This window comes from Crinia signifera, chromosome 1 (genome assembly GCF_055691185.1).
Source record: "Crinia signifera chromosome 1, ASM5569118v1, whole genome shotgun sequence".
Lineage (NCBI taxonomy): Eukaryota > Metazoa > Chordata > Amphibia > Anura > Myobatrachidae > Crinia > Crinia signifera.
In genome coordinates this window covers 179,911,276-179,928,685 of record NC_139217.1, presented here as the reverse complement: position 1 = coordinate 179,928,685, position 17,410 = coordinate 179,911,276, and the positions used below count along the sequence as shown (strand labels likewise).

Sequence of the window (17,410 nt, the reverse complement as noted above, 5' to 3'; positions counted from 1 at the left end):
GTCAAATTAAATAAATTAAGGCATGGAGAGACATACAAATGGATAGATGTAAAGCACAAACCAATCAGATTCTAACTCCTATTTTGCAGGTTTGTAAAACTGTAGCTTTCCACTTAATGACGCTACAGGGAGTGGTACATCTCATACAAAGTTAAGGCCCCCGATACATATAGCCTCGCATACGATACCTCAGCAGCTCCCCACCAGGAAGTGTTCACGCTCCCCAGTAGGCTACATTGTATATGATACATCGTATGTGATTCTTTTGCATACAAAGTATCATATGCAATACCATTCACTGCCCTGGGATACGATGTATCCTTGGTGCAACAATGGCAATCTGCGGATCTGATCCAATGTGCACGGCACAGCGCATCAGATCAGAATCGTAAGTAAATATCATCGGCCCGATGGATCAAAATCTTGTAGAAAAGGGACAAATTGTACTAATGTATGGCCATCTCAAGGCTGGGTACACACTAGAACAGTGGTTCCCACACTTTTTTGAATCAGGGCACCCTGAAATATAAAAAAATAAAATAAATTCACTAGGATAAAAAAGTTTCTTATTGAGAAATTTAGAAAAAAATATTGAAGTAAATAAATTGTGTTTATATGTCATCCTTAGGTTTAATTAAGTGGGGAAGGACAGGATTCACTTATATTTGTTCGTATAGTTTATGATTGACAGCCATAAGCTCTGGTTTTGCCTATTTCAATGACCATAAATAATTTTGCATTGCTCCTGACAGAGCTGGCCCTAGCCTAAATGACGACCTAGGCAAGATTTTGGCTGGTGCCCCCTAGCACCGCCACTCGTTCGGCCTCTGACCCTTCTCCCTTTCCCAGCACCATCAACCCTCATCATAGCAGTCATAATTTTGGTGCTCCTACCAGCAATATTTTAAATAGAAACAGTGCACACATTCGGTGCGCAGCCCGAACAGGGGTGTGTTCTTGCTGGGAAGGGGCATGGCCACTCAATAGTACCCCCAATTCAAATTATGCCACACAGTAGTACCACTTTACCTTATGTACATTACTCCTCACATTATTCACATTATACCCTTAGTAAAAAAAATCCTGAGAAAAAAATGTATTTTAAGCACCTCCATGGCCACACTGCAACCCAGCACAAAGCAGTGTGTGCTGGGCAGAGGAGAAGAGCTGCAGCTGCTGCTGTCACTTAAGGGGAGGGGGCCCGGGGCCCCCACTGGGCCCTTCCATCAGACTTTGGCCTGGGCAATTTGTACCCCCTACCCCTTTCTCTCGGCACCCCTGATAATACCACACAGTAATGCCCCTTACACATAACACACATTATTAATGTCCTTACAACCATAATGCCTCTTACATATTATTCCAACCTTTATTAATGCCCTTCATACACATAAAGACACACATAATGCCCCTTACACATATGTTGCACATTATTAATGCCCTTATACACATGACACACATAATGCCCATTACACATATGTTGCACATTATTAATGCCCTTATACACATGACACACATAATGCCTGTTACACATATATCGCACATTATTAATGCATTTATACATGACACACATAATGCCCCTTACACATATGCCGAACACTATTGCACAACCAACCCACCGGCAGACAGCACTCGCACAGCCGCTAACACTGTGACCTCTGCCTCTGCTTGGATACAGATGTTTCCTCATACATCTTGCCTCAATAGGTCATGCAGCTCATGGCCAGTTCTGCTAACGTTGGGTGCCTTTTTTGCTGAAAATGTGTCTTATTTGCATTGTTATGACCAGCACACACAAGGAGCTTCCGATGATTAAAATGATATGTGGCATGGATATATTCTGTGTGCGACTATGGCTGTACCTGCATACAGAATGCTATGTTACAGGGATTTCCATGAATACACTATTTCATATGCTGCATATCATTTTAATCAGCAGAAGCTGCTGATGCCCCTAGGCATTCCAAATGCCCTAGGCAATTGCATAGTTTGCCTATGCCTAAGGCCGGCTCTGGCTCCTGAGCCACCAACCTGAGGCACCCCTGCAAAGGTCCCGAGGCACCTCAGGCTGCACTAGAACAATATGTACCCAGCTGATCCAATGGGGACAGGACCCTACTTTGTGCAGTGCATACACACTTCCATAATGCAGGGGACGATGGTGCAATGTAGGATGCCATGCAACATGGCCAACCAGAAGATATCACATGCTACAGGCATACATGCTTAACGATATGCCCAATTTGTCTTACTGATTTTCCCAGAAATGGCAAATCGAGCTGATATCATTTAAATGCATACCTGCACCTATTATCAGAGAATAATCTTATATAATCTGAATCTATCTATCTATCTATTTGTATGTATGTATGTATGTATATATATATATATATATATATATATATATATATATATATATATATAGGTCCAATGGGTTTGGCACTCCATATAACCAGAGGGTAACTGCGACCGGTGCCCTATATATATATATACATACACACACATGCATACATACACATCTATGTATGCATAAAGAGTTATCTCAATTAGCTGTCACCTTTTACACGGGACTGAATTGGGGTCCTATTGTAGTTATTCCCTCAAATTGCCCAGCTTGCTAAATTACGGTTACATATGCAAGCATTATCTCTCAATTGTAACCTCATTTTCTGCTCGGCTGGACAGCATGGCCGTGATTTGTCATTGTGTTTCCCCCTCCCTGCCACATCACTCATGTGCCTATTATTGTCATCAGAATGTGGCATGTCAGCAGGCCTCTGCTCCCCATCTCCACGCAGTCACTCAGGTAACAAACCCATAATCTCATCCTGGTTCCATGATGGTTGAATTACACTTAATTGTTCCTGCACAGTGATTGATTTCTGCCTGAATAAGAGACCTCTGCCTTTTTTCAATGCAAACGAACGGCAGCCAAGTCTCCCCCATCTAGGAGGAGGCAGCAGCCTTTGAAGAGATCAAAGCCAAGGCCGCAAGCAGTTGTGCGCCCTGGGAATACGGAAAGCCTTTATGCTCTCACAACCCCATTTCAGCATCATGTTGGACTGCAGCTGTATTACATTCTGCCAGGACTCTCAATGTTTTCAGCAATGGATCTGACATCATCCATAGCTGTTTTCTCTAAGCAGAAAGCTGAAGATGACTTTTTTTTCACAGCTCTTTAATTATAACATTCAAATTCTAAGCCAGACAAATGCTTTCCAAGCTTACAGATACACATACAGTATTGCATCTAGCTATTCTACTTTACTGCTGTTCTAGAAGCTGACCAATGAAAAACAAGATTACTGTGCATGTTTCCAGGTCAGTCAAACAACAAGTGTGCTAACTCTTTTGACCAGCATCAAGTTTGCCTTGTTACACACACACACACACACACACACACACACACAAACACACACACACACGGTAACATGACACAATAACTTTTGTTAGATTAGGTAATAAACAAAGGCCGCCAGGGACAAACAAGGTTAAATTAGTAACAATTACAAATAAGGGGCTTAATCTGGTTCACATACAAGGGCAGATGGGGCAGATGTAATATGTGCAGAGAGAGTTAGATTTGGGTGAGTTATTTTGTTTCTGTGCAGGGTAAATACCGGCTGCATTATTTTTTACACTGCAGTATAGATATCCGTTTGACGTACAAACCTCACCCAAACCTAACTCTCTCTGCACATGTTACATCAGCCCCACCTGCAGTGCATATGGTTTTGCCCATTAGAGAGTGAATTTGTGAGTGAACCAAAATAACCTACAAGATGTAAAGAAATAAATGGAGATAAATAATTGTAAAATATTATCTCATTTTAGGACCTGATTCAGAAATGGATGCAATGCCTGCCTGCCTGCCTGCCTGCCTGCCACTGCTGTATCCTTAGATGCAGCATGAGATCACTTGCATTGACAATAAATTGTAAAGGTGCATAAACATACTGGGCGGTTTTGCCCAGCCTGTATGCATAACGACTATGGGAAAATAGTGTGCTGAAAATCGCTCAGTGTGTAAGCGATTTCTTTCAACCAACGATTGTCACGGGGGAATGGACGGCTTTTCATAGCAAACACTATGGAAAGACATTAACTCGGCTGGTAAAACAGCAGATGGGCGGCGGTGGACGGCGATGATGCGAGAACACGCCTCAGCTCTCACCACTCAATGCCGGGTCATACGCACTGGGTGGCTTTGAGCTGAAAACAACTCAAAACACCAAAAGTGAGCTGCTTTCAGCTCAAAATCGCCCAGTGTGTATGGGCCTTAACCAGGGCCACTGAGAGGTATGCCAGGCCCCGGTAAATGACCTAGTAGCAGGAGGCGTGGCCACCTAACGTGATTAGGCCACACCCAAAAATGTTTAGGAGGTTGAAAAAAAAAACAGTCTAAAGTCGAGGGGGGGTATTGCCCCCCCCCCCCCCCCCCCCCACTCAGCAGCAGCAGCACACACCCACAGCATGTGCTATGCTGACAGCAAGCTCACAGCATGAGCTCTCACACTGTCAGTGAGACGCTGCTGCTTGTGAGGAACGGAGGTGGAAGGTGTGTGTGTGTGTGTGGGGGGTCGTCAGATCATGGCCCCCACTGGGCCTCTCCAGCAACCCCCAAGCTGTTCCTCCTGCCTGAGCCTGGACATCTGCATCTGAAGACACAGACTCTGGTCTCACCACTCTCAGAAAAAGGAAGTGTCATGCCCCAATTTCCGGGCACATTGCCCAGGTCCTTCCGCCCCCTGCCTCCAAGCTGCCCTCTTCAGCTGTGGCTCAGGGGGCACTGCATGTGACCATGCAGTACCCATTGTGCTCATGTGCAGAACAAGACATGCGCAGGCACCTCACCATCGAGTTTACAATACTTTTACTCTTTTGCTACCAATCTATCAACTACAAACTAGAAGTACTTCAACTGTAATTACCTGGGCATAAAACTACTAATTTCCATTATAACAGCACTTCAGAAATGCTATATATTATCATTTAGATATATCCAATTCAGTCACCCTCTTACTGAGTAGAATGTAGGCAGCAGATTGCTGATTTTATTATTCAGTGCAGAAATTAATGTGGGTGTTTCATTGCTAATTGCCCATCATGTAATTGCTTGCATAGTCACTTAAACATGTTTTATATATAAGCTCAAATAAAACTCCAATTAGCAACAATTATTAAAAAATATATATATTTATGAGCCTTACAGTCATGTTTGTGAGGTAAAGTTTGGAGCTTATTCATAAATACGTACACATTACAGTTGTGGAATTATCTGTCTAGTCCGACATTGCTGAGGAACTCAAAATCATTTAGCTGCCCTGGCAATATTCTTTGCAAAGGTGTGGCAAAAATCTGTGTTAGCGCTGGGATGGGGGGGGGGGGCTGTCTTTATAGACATGCCTATGTGATCCATGTAATATACTTCCACTTACAATATTACTTTAAGGTGGATACACGTGGTGCGATTTGAACTTTTGATTTTGACTTTACAATTTGCACAGTGTGTATACAGCTTGCGAAGCTGATGCTCACCCCTGTGGGATAAGCATTGCAATAAAAAATAGTCTGTGCATGCAAACCAATTTTGACAATATTGTATACATTCTAGTGTTCTATTATAGTCAAAACAGTCAAAATGTTACATAATGTTGCACTAAAATGATCTTTAAACCTATATCGTATATATAAACAGATATACTAATGCAAATTCCTACTGTAGATTAAAAAAAATAAAAAAATTATTACACTTTGTGAACAGTCCCAGTTTTGGCCGAGCCATACCCCTTTCACACCAGAAGCAAATTACCGGGTTAAAGCTTTTCAACTCTGGATTTAAGACCCGTGTTGACTCTTTAACATCACAGAAAAAAACAGGGTTTTTTAGCAACTTCTCGGGTTGAAAAGCTTTCATTTGCGGGTGGTGTGAATTGGGGTCAGGCTGTACCGGCAAAATGACCCAGCACACAAAAATGCTGGGTAATTGCTGGGTGGCCGGTGTAAGAGGGGTATAAGTGACAGTACTGCATCTAATTTCTATACTATATAAATGGGTATGGGTCTTTGGATAGACAGCAACTAGGTTGACAAGCATTAGGTCAACACCACTAGGTCGACATGACTGAAGGTTGACATGGGGTTCGGTCCACAGGGTCATTAGGTCGACAGTCAAAGGGATTTTTTCGCCTTTTTTAATCCGAATGCCGGCACAGCCGACATGGACACAAAAAGGTTGCACCGCATCCCCTTGCATGGCTTGCTGCGCTCGCCATGCTTCAGACACAGTGCCTCGCTACGCTTGGTAGGGCATGAACTACCGCCCCACCCACCTTCCCCATGTTAACCTAATGCTTGTGTCGACTTATGACCCTGTCGATCTAACCCCATGTTGCCCTTCATTCAAATCGAACTTCATGCATGTCGACCTAGTAGTGTCGAATTAATGCTTGTAGACCTAGTGACCATATCCCATATAAATACATTGTACTATGAAATTCTGTTTCTTGCACATGGCAGCAAACAAACTGACCACTCTACTGTATTCGTAAAGTTATTTAATCCCCCACAGAGTAGATTTTGTTTAGCCACCAATGACAGTGATAGTGCAGAAACTCACAACATGGTCAGCCGCATGCCAACAGCTGCAACAACACTGTAACTGCTGACTTTGTCCTCCTCTCATGTCTGTTAATGATTAGGTCCATGTTCAAAGGGGTTTTCCACCTTCAGACAAATTATATTTATCAGTTACTACATGTACTCCTATAGCACTATTTTATCTTTCTGACAGCCTGACAGTGTTTTCACTAATACATTTTTATTAAATCCAAGTGGTTTTGTTTATTTGTGCTGCCTGTGTATGGAAAACGGAACTGCTCTGAATGCTCAACTGAAACAACTTTGCTACATTATATACAAATCTCTGGAGAAAAAAAAAATACAAACATGCAGCATAGAGAAAGACATTTAGGCCCTGATTCTGGTTGACTCAGTAAGTCGTATCCCCTCGCAACCACGAAGACACATCCCCTCACATGTCCCGCTGGCGGAGAAATCATTCTATGGTCGCTAACCACTGAATGATTTCTTCAGGCCACGCAAATATAACTCAGTGGAGACTGACCTATATTTGTGGCCATTCCACCGAAGACAGGGAGGGCGGCTGGCATCATGTGATGTCAGTTGCCTGCCCCGGCGCACCTCCTCCCACCCGCATTCCCATGGGAACACGGACCTACACTCCCCAACCGCACTGCCCCATGCGAACAGCCCGCTGACATTGTAAATCACCATGGAAGCTCGCACAGTGGACTTGCAGATGCGCACAAAAGACCGTGTGCATTTGCAGTGCATCCACCATCGGAATGGGGTCAAATTCAGCCCAGTCCGATTGGACCAGAATGACCTCCTTAGCACAGCTTGCAAGGAGGTATGTGCAAAATACATTTAAGTTGAATCAAAGTGGAATATTCCTTTGCATTGTTATTTTTATCATCTACTGCAGTGGTTCCCAAACTGTGCGCCTAGGCTCCCTGGGGTGCCTCGGGACACTTGCAGGGGTGCCTCGGGTTGGTCGTCCAGGACAAATTCAAATTCTTTATGATCAATTATTTCTGGACAAAACCAGTGCTGGTGGCTGCCAGTCATAAAATGTGTACAATCAGAACCAAATCCTGCCCTTTACCACATAACTGAACCTAAGAAGCACATATAAACCCAATCTTTTTTATATGATATATATTTTTTGGGGCCTAGGGGTGCCTTGGAAAAATTCTGATACTCTAGGGTGCCGTGATTAGAAAAAGATTGGGAACCCCTGATCTACTGTATATACAGATGGAGCCAGGCTCTCTCTTTGCACCAGCTTGCCACATTGCTGTTTCTGTCGGAGCTAGCGGACAGCGGGGACTGCCAAAAATGGGGCGCGCGAGGATCTCATGCGTGTGTGCCCCATTCTTGGCGAATGGAGGGATGGGAGCCGCTGCATCTGTATATGTCCAGTGTCTGTGTGTCTCTGAAACATTGTCATCTGTTGGCAGCAAGCGAAGCTACATCTTTTTGTAACACATATGCATAAGGTAGCAGACTAGATTTCAAAGCATTGGCTTCAAGCGGGCTTACTAGTTATTTATTTATCTAGCATCATCCTTTGCCACATTACTATTAATAAAAGACAACTTTCAATATTTAAATACTACTACAAATCTTTAAAAAAGGAAGATACCCTTCTGCAGCAGAACTAAAGGTCCATACACACTGGGCAATGATGCCCAACGTGTATGGACAGTGATGATCGCATACACACTGCATACACACTGAGCGGCTTTCCCCCTGCCTGACACTGTCAGCAGCTGAAAGCCGCACAAGTTTGACTGGCTTTCAGCTCAAAGCCGCCCAGTGTGTATGCCCCGGCGATGAGCGGTGAGCGCTGCTGCGCACTCCCGTATCATTGCCAGGAAAGCCACTAATTTGCGGGGCATACACACTGGGCGGCTTTCAGCTGAAAGCCAGTCAAACTTGTGCGGCTTTCAGCTCAAAGTCACCCAGTATGTATGGACCTTTATACACTTACAAAGTAATGTACTGAAAATTATACTACAAATATAAAAGATTGCATGTATCCAATAATATGCTGTCGCTACCACATTTTTCAATACTGACGATTTTTAATGATCTAATTTGCAGAAGCTAAATGAAAAATCAAATTTATTACATTAACTATAGATAATTAGCTAAACCTCCAATAAGAACTATAACTGATGTCTACACTGGGACAAACATAACTCAGCACCAACTAATTGTGCCAACTGGTTCCCTATGCCTAATCTAGACACTTCTGTGGTGAAACAAAGTTGACACATTTTCTTTTCAGACATTCTCATTCATACCATTTTTATCTCATATTTACTGCTACTTTGACTGAGTAATCTCTAATTTCATGCTCCAATTTTACAGCTAATATACATGCATCTATATTTAAATAGGAATTAACCATAACACGTTAAATACTCAAAAGTCTCTATTTTGATACTCATATAAGCTGAATTTAGCAATAAATTATGTTTAACTTATTCTATCTCAAGTCTGACAATAGTAAAACAGAGCATATTTGAATGTGTCAGTTGCCAATCTTGGCTCTGGTACATATTTAAATATATTCAAGTAATATGCATTTAATCCAGTGGCATGAGATGACAGATGTACTATTCATTATGACCAATAATTACAACTGCAACCCAAATGTTTATTGCATCTATACTATGGCCCAGTTCATACCCACAATGATATTCACTATTCATTTCAAAATAATTAAAAGTTTCTGCCAATGGGTGATCTTGCATTTGTGCCAGCAGATAAAGAATACTCAGAGGATTCAGGATGGAGAGACAGCTTTTAGGTGGGTATTCAATCCCGGGCGCTATTTCCGACAGGAGAAACAGCGCCTGCCACCTATTCAATGCTGCCCTCTCCGACAGCATTGTATGCAATTTTTACAAAATAGATCCAACTAGTGGGCTCTGTTTTGTCAGTTATGGCCATGAATTGTCAAATGTACAGCCCTTTCTCGACGATCCGCAGCCTTTTTGGGGACACGCCCCCTTTTCGATACTACATTTCAAGTCTTGAGCTGAGCGAAAAATGGGCCAAGATTCCGACAGTGGGAACTTTCCGACAGTCGAAATCCAAGATTGAATACCCCCTTATTGCTCCATATACACTTTTATTTTAATTTGAATGCCAAGTAATAGCAGGCAAATGACCCAACTACACCAATTGCACATGCAAGCACTAGTTACCATGGAAAATCAGACAGCATCATGTTGACCATATGGTGTAATAGGCATTTAAAAACATCAGTGTGGTTTAGCACTTAAGATCACAATTTTAAATTATTGGTTCCTGCTAGGTCCAACAGTGTAAATGATGTCATCAAATAAAAATGTAAATAAACAAGGAAACCACTGTCGGACACCGACAGTCGGGATTCCGATGTTGGAATACTGACCATCGGGATCCCCCCTGTCTAATCGCCATACCACAACCCTTAACTCATAAATCCACTGTTATTGTGACACAATGCTTAGCAATGGCTGCTTTCTGGGCATAAACAGCTGGAGAGGTTTGAGAGTTCACATGTTGCAATAAACATCAGATTACAATGAATAATATATAGGGGGGCTCGTAAAGAAAGGAAGAAGGCAACTTTTTTTTACCTTGTGCATACTGACAAAAACAAAACAAAATTGTCTTATATATAAATGCTGCATAGAAGTGTATTATATTTGAGAAAACCAACACATATACAACATAGACACAGGAAGCCTTGTAGACACTTATGGGAGTATTCAATCTGTGATGGATGGTTTGACAGGAAAAAAATCTGCCTGCATTTAGATTCGCCCAATTCAATCTCCATAATGATTTTTCACCTGGGCAAAAAGTCTGTCATGATCGGAAACTGCGTGGATCTGCACATTTGCCATGGATCCACGTGTTTCATGAACTTGTGGTCGGTTTCGCCCATATTTGGGTCAATTTTTGTCCATGTCATTTCGACACCTACTCAAAGAGCAAAAATGTCCATGATTGAATACCCCCTGGTGGAAAAACAAAACAGCAATGATTGAATATGCTCTTATTTTGTGAAAGAGTTCTAGTAGCCTAGCCAAATGGTCACATTGATTTGTGCGGGTTTATTTACTAAGATAGGAGTTCGATTGAAGACGGGTTGTTGCTAAGGGAATCCAGAATCAGATTGTAACTATTATCTTCTAAAAGGTGATAAATAAAAAGTAGATTCTGATTGGTTGCTATGGGCAACTTCCCATCTTCAGTAGAACTCCTGTCTTAGTAAATAAACCCCATGGTGTTATTTCTCAACTATAGGCAAAAAACAGGCAGCAAAAAAAATAAAAAAATTCCTGCATAGACTTTTTCCACCACAAAAACAGTTGGATACAGTTGAGAAGTAGTAAAATAAATGTCAAGAAAAGACCCGCTGCTTATATCTGAGCTGTGGTTTCGCTGTCAGTGTGGCCACACTAGCACTTAGATCATACCCCAAGTAAGAGACTCCTGTAAATTGCTCTCTATTCACTTTGGATGATCAAACTATACTAGAGATTTAGAAAGTCGTTATTTATGATAAATTGCTGCGTTACAGTGAGTGATAACAGAAAGGTACACATGCTTAATTTAAGGTCTGATATGCATTGTGATGATGCTTCTGGTGAAAGGAGTAGTGGTACTTATGTACTAACTGGGCTGCCGATTTTGAAATCGGGTCCATCGCATTGCATCGCATCCGACCATATCGCATTCGATGCGATGCGATGGACCCGATTTTTCCATAGGATTCAATGTTAAAATGGACTGAGTCCATTTTAACATGGAATTCAATGGGAAAAGGGGTCCTTTTCATACCCCTACTATCCAAGTGGGCATGGAGTTGGATAGAAACCTGTGGCGAGCGTAGCGAGCCACCGAGCCCGAAGCGTGGCGAGGGGACACAGAATACCGTCCGCTTGCCACGCTTCGGGCTCGGTGGCTCGCTACGCTCGCCACAGGTTTATATCCAACTCCATGCCCACTTGGATAGTAGGGGTATGAAAAGGACCCCTTTTTCCCATTGAATTCCATATTAAAATGGACTCAGTCCATTTTAACATTGAATCCTATGGAAAAATCGGGTCATCGCATCGCATGCGATATGGTCGTATGCGATGCGATATCGCATCGCATCTGATTGTATGCCTTAAGTTAAGTCATACAATCAAAAAATCGGCAGCCCAGATACTACATAAGTACCGGAGTAGTTTTAAGGTACATACACATGGTGCGATAAAATGAGCGATAACGCAAAATGCTGCATGGCTCCCGCTCTCACCCCTGCTACCGTCTCTTGGGGTAGATTTATGAAGCAGTGATAAGGGAGGAGAAGTGATAAAGTGCCTGGTAATTTATCACCGGCCAATCAGCTCCTATTTAAACCCAGCCTGTAACTTAACAGTCAGAAGCTGATTGGCAGTGATAAAGTACCATGCACTTTATCACTTCTCCTCCCTTATCACTGCTTCATAAATCTATCTCCTTGTTACCTGACGGCATCAGCAAGTGTGTATGCGCTGGCTGATGCCGGCACCCCACTGGGTCCCTGCATATATGCCGATATCAATGGCTGCGGGGATCGCACATTTGCGTGCATCTTTTTAGAGAACATTGTGATAGGATCCCTCTACTGCAGGCCTGGCCAACCTGTGACTCCCCATGTGTTGTAAAACAACACATTCCAGCATACCATGCCACAGTACTGCAATTAGGGAATGCTAAAGCTGTTCCATGCTCTACAGCATGGATGCGGAAAGAAGCTGGGGCTACCCTTCGCAGCATAGCCCCAGTAGGAGCTGTCCTTTGCAATGGCTGCACTTCCGGGTTTCTGCCGATCGGATCCCTCAAGAAACTGACATTACCCTCCACGCCAAAGTCACACAGTCTGGGGCTTAATTCATATGGGAAACATGGACAAAGCATGAAAACTGGCTTTTTGGGTGCATTATCCCTTCAGTACATCCCTCCCACAGCTTGAGAGATTCAGAGCAAAAGCTACATCCCACCTGTACCCGATGATAACTATTGCCACTAACACAACTCAACCATACCGCATTGTGCAAATGAGTAGTGACCATAATATACAGAGCACTTGGTTTTCATAGGTTAAAGAAGCTATAAAACATGTCTGATTATTATATTCATTGTAAGGGGGAATGGCCATTCACAGTCTAACACAGAGAAAGTAGGAATGGTTCAAAAGCTCTACACAAGATCTATGTCTCTCATTCACACTCATTACTCTCATTCACTATTACAGAACTCTCTTCCGGCTACACCCACTGTGTGGAATGCCCTCCCACGCACAAGACTGTCCTCTAGTTTCCGAACCTTCAACCATTCTTTGAAAACTCACCTCATTAAGCAGCTTATCAAATTTCCTATCCAATCATATCCCCACAGTCCACACATATCCTCACATATTTTTTCTCTTTTATCACTTTCCCTTTCTCCTGACCCCAGGCCAACATTACTGCATGACCATATCATATAGCCACCAAGAACCCTTACAATCAGGTGGACCATTATGCAATAGATAACATCTATCCTTGTGTATCAATGCCTATTTTCCCATTGATTATAAGCTTGCTAGCAGGGCCTTCCTACCTGTATGACTGTCGGTAAATACCCAGTTTTGTTGAAACACTGTTTCTGATTGTAAATGCAACAGAATTTGCTGTGTTCTGTAAGAAAATGTTAATTACTAAATCATAAATTAGGTTGACATTGACTAGGTCCACACCAAACGGTCGACATGCATAAGGTCAACAGGTGAAAAAACTTTTAACCTCAACAAGATGTTGAAACAAAATGTAAAAACAATTTTACACACACAAATACAATACATATGTAAAATTATCCAGACTGCGGCAAAACATGACCTTTTCATTAGGAATGTACTGTATGACTGGTATAGTCTCTCGTACACAATACAAAATTATCTCCCCATTACTACTCACAGATCCATCTTAAGTTTTGCTATATTCTGAAAAGTATTACAAATATATCAGTGGAAGATTTAGTAGCTGCTTTATATAAAAATTCTGAACTTTTTTAGGTGCAAGATTCCTTAAAACAAAAGTCTAGGGCATATAAATTGCTTCTAAAAGTACAAGAGTAATAGCCAACACCAGAAAGCACATTGATACCACTTTCACATCGCCGACACGTTTTAAAAACCGGTATTTTAAAACGGTAATTAAAACGGGTCAGAGCCTTAACATTGCCGCAGATTACCGTTTTAAATACCAGTTAAGTCTCATTCAACATAGCAGTGAAACCGTTTCAACCCGAACACGTTTCAAGCCAGAGTGTCAACATTGCCTGTCATTTTAAAGGGGAGCTTGTGTTGTTTGCCTGAAATACCGTTTCAGACACATTGTACACATTCACATTGCACAAAAAACGACAAGGAACCGTGTAGGACTCTGCTTTTTACACGGTTCGAAATGCCAGTTAACTTTAAACGGTAAATCGGCTGTGGTGCATTCACAGTGCAGGCGTAAACGTTTTAAAAAGGGAAAAAAACGGCAATTTACCGTTTTAAAAGTGCGATGTGAAAGGGGTATGATACTACTAGTAGTAGTAGTAACTCTTCCTAGTGATCACTGCAATAGTAAACAAACACAGGAGAAGCAGCAGAATGGCCATGTGCATGTCAGCAGGAAACAACATTTTACACCTTAAGAAGTATATTACACAATGTTTTCGGTTTGAAAAGAGAAAACAGACCAGGCCATAAATATATGTTAGAGGAATTTGCTTCTCTCTGTTTGCCAAGCCACAAATTCTCTTTACTTCATCTGGGGGGAAAATTGTTCTATTAAGTATCTTTCAACACACGCCAGTCCATTTTACGCAGGCTCTATGTGGCACAATGGGAGAATGCTTTAAATTAAATCTATGTAGGCCCAAACTTTGAGGCAAAGCAAAGAATTCTAACATGATGTCTTATTATTCAAAACACATTTCTCTCTTCATATGAAAGCAATGTGCTTTATGGAGTTGGTATTAATTTCTTCAATCAGAATTTCATTTATTTGTAGTGAAATGTAATATACACCTAACATTTCAGAGCTGCATCTGTGGAGGAACAGATATTTGGCTAAAGGTGGCTTCCCAGGGAGCGGTCCCCTCTTTCACACTGATGTGAGTAGCAGAGACCCATTTCTGTTCTGAGTCTGCCAGGAACACGTGGACCTCTCACTTACAATAAAACAGCTGTGAGATTGAAAGGACTGAAAAACATCTAAGAACAAAGGCTCTGCTTTTGCATGTCTGTATACCTAGGAAGCTTTTGTGTATACGCACAGCACCTAGGTGATATGACACTTTTGTTGCCTGTTAAACAAGTGGTCAAAGTGTCAGCATGTAGAGGTGTTAAAACAATCACCTTATGTTATGTGTTAAAAAGCTCACCTCCTGTCACATATTAGCTATTTGATCCAACCTAGTTTGTGTTTTGTGATTTAGCCTTAAATAGCTAAATGTATTCAGTGTTGTGCTTTTTTAGACCATGTATAATATATCTTCTGCACTAGGGTCCACAGGTCTCAGGATAACAGAGCTAAGGGATATACTGTAGCTGCTCCATCAACTACAACAGTGGTTCCCATCCTGGGGTACACTGCAGACTGGTTGAGGGTACTTGCCAGTGCTACCCTCAGACATCAACGTTCATCTGCCCCGCACTGACATGGGTGGAGGAAGCAGTGGCATTAATCCTAGAGGCATTAGTAGGAATCCCGGAGGCCAGACACAGAGGGACCCAATTCCTGACCCATCATCCCAACAGACAGATTATTAAAATAGTGTATTTTAGCACCAGAAAGGCTTTCTGAGTAATATCTTTTACAATATCCTCTTGTGTGTACACGCAATATTGTTAATGATGCCAGTACAGACGCATCGTTAATGACCCCTGCTGTTGGCAGAACATGCAGGTCAATTTGGCTATATAGCCAAATGACCCACATGTTCAGAAGGTCAACCTCACTGAGGCCCTTATTCTGATCGATGCGGCCAAATCCGAATATGCGGCCAGGACCGTGCGTGCGAAACCCCGCCTTCCATACGGATCACCAACTCCGTCCGTATGCGGTAAGAAGCTGGCCGAACGGACCGCACGTGTATTTTTCACAGAATACGCCTCCTCCATCTCAGGGAACCTCCCCCATCATTCGATGGTCGCAGACCATCGAATGCAGGACCAAGTGGTCCATCAGCTCCCGCAACCTCAGACCACACGGACATTTTTCCGTGCAAAAGCAGGGATCTGGGCGGGCAGCTGACATCCGGCGATGTCATATGTCCATCCCCTACACGTGCGTCACGACCGCATTACCATACGTACGCCCAGCGTTTTCATGGGAACGCCCATGAAACGCGGGGTGTAAACATATGGTAATGAGACCAAACTGCCCTTCACGCCCCTCTCCACCTCCTGTTCGTAGTGTTCACATATCATGCGGAATGTTGCCGTGCGTCCGGCTCGCACATGCGCAGAGACGCCTCTGCACATGCGCAGACACAAAACATCGGCGGCACGAACGCACGCGGATATTACCGCACCAACCAGAATAAGGGCCCGAATGATATCGTTTAGTGTGCACACTCAATATACGTGTCCCATGACCAATATTATTAATGATATCAGCAGCGGCCAGGGTCGGTGTGAATATAAGGATGACAAAGTCATAATGTGTACAGTTCATGTTAGTGTTGGGCTTAGAGTGAGCATTAGGCTGCTGTTTAGTCTCAAATGAAAAACACTATGTTAACACTATGCCAATATTATGTCCATGTAGACATAATGAATGTCATTCAGACCATGTCAACATTCTAATACCGATTTTCTGAATGCTGACATTTTGTACCACACCCAGTGCTATCTTACAGAGAAGTAAGGGGAAAGCGTTCACAGCAAAACTGCTTCCCATACACACAGACAACTATTATTTCAGCATAAGTTTTTAATTTTGCTCACCCTCGCTAAATAAAGGTAAGCTTTAGTGGTGGTGCAACTTTTTCCTTGAATTCCCAGATATCAAAGTCACATTTATGATAAAGCAAAACCATTGTGGAAAGTAATATAAGAACGGTGCCTACCACTTCTTGCCAGGGCAAGAAAATAAATCAAGATCCCAAGTAAACATACTGTTAGTTGTTTTACCTCACAGAAAACCACTTAGTGGCACACATACTGGTAATTGGGAGCTGTATCAACAAACGTTGTGAGAGGATACTCCAATTCTTCAGAAACTTTCGGAGACAATAACAGCACAGTTCACATAGAAAGAGTCTTTTTTATGTTTTGTGCTGCCAAGTAGAATTTGAAGACTCATAAATGTTACACAGAAATGTGACCTGGCCTGAGTTTGAGAAGAAACAAACTAGAGTAAAACACAGTGCACTTACTGTTCTTGGAATGGGTGGAGACAAAGATCCATTTGACATGTATGGGTCATTATTCATATTTGGCATCATGATGTAACTTGGGTATCCAGGATACGAAGGGCCTTTGCTATATAAACCACCATCCGGATGTTTTCCAGCTATTCACCCCAAAAAAAACAGAAGAAAAAAGTAATCTTATGAAACAGCTTTTATTTAGGCCTTGGCGACATAGAAGTACAAAACTTTCTTTCAAATGTAGTGAAATACTGGTTTACAGTAACAATTTTACATCAAATTGATGAGCAGCAGTGGTGGTTTTTACCTATGGGCGGCAGGGCTGCGGCCATCCCAGCTAAAATCCGCCACTGTTCTCTGCCTAAGTGAAGCCAGATGTAGTCTGTGA

The 17,410-nt window shown here is 42.4% G+C and overlaps 1 protein-coding gene across 3 annotated transcripts in view; it reads right to left on the bottom strand.

The window, feature by feature from the left end:
- The window catches only part of LEF1 (lymphoid enhancer binding factor 1), a 135,991-nt gene that overhangs the window by 89,668 nt on the left and 28,913 nt on the right, over window positions 1-17,410 (bottom strand). For all 3 annotated transcript variants that reach the window (XM_083178508.1, XM_083178516.1, XM_083178524.1), the window contains exon 3: window positions 17,029-17,165. In XM_083178508.1, the coding sequence (XP_083034634.1) occupies window positions 17,029-17,165 (137 nt within the window). The remainder of the gene's footprint in view (window positions 1-17,028; window positions 17,166-17,410) is intronic.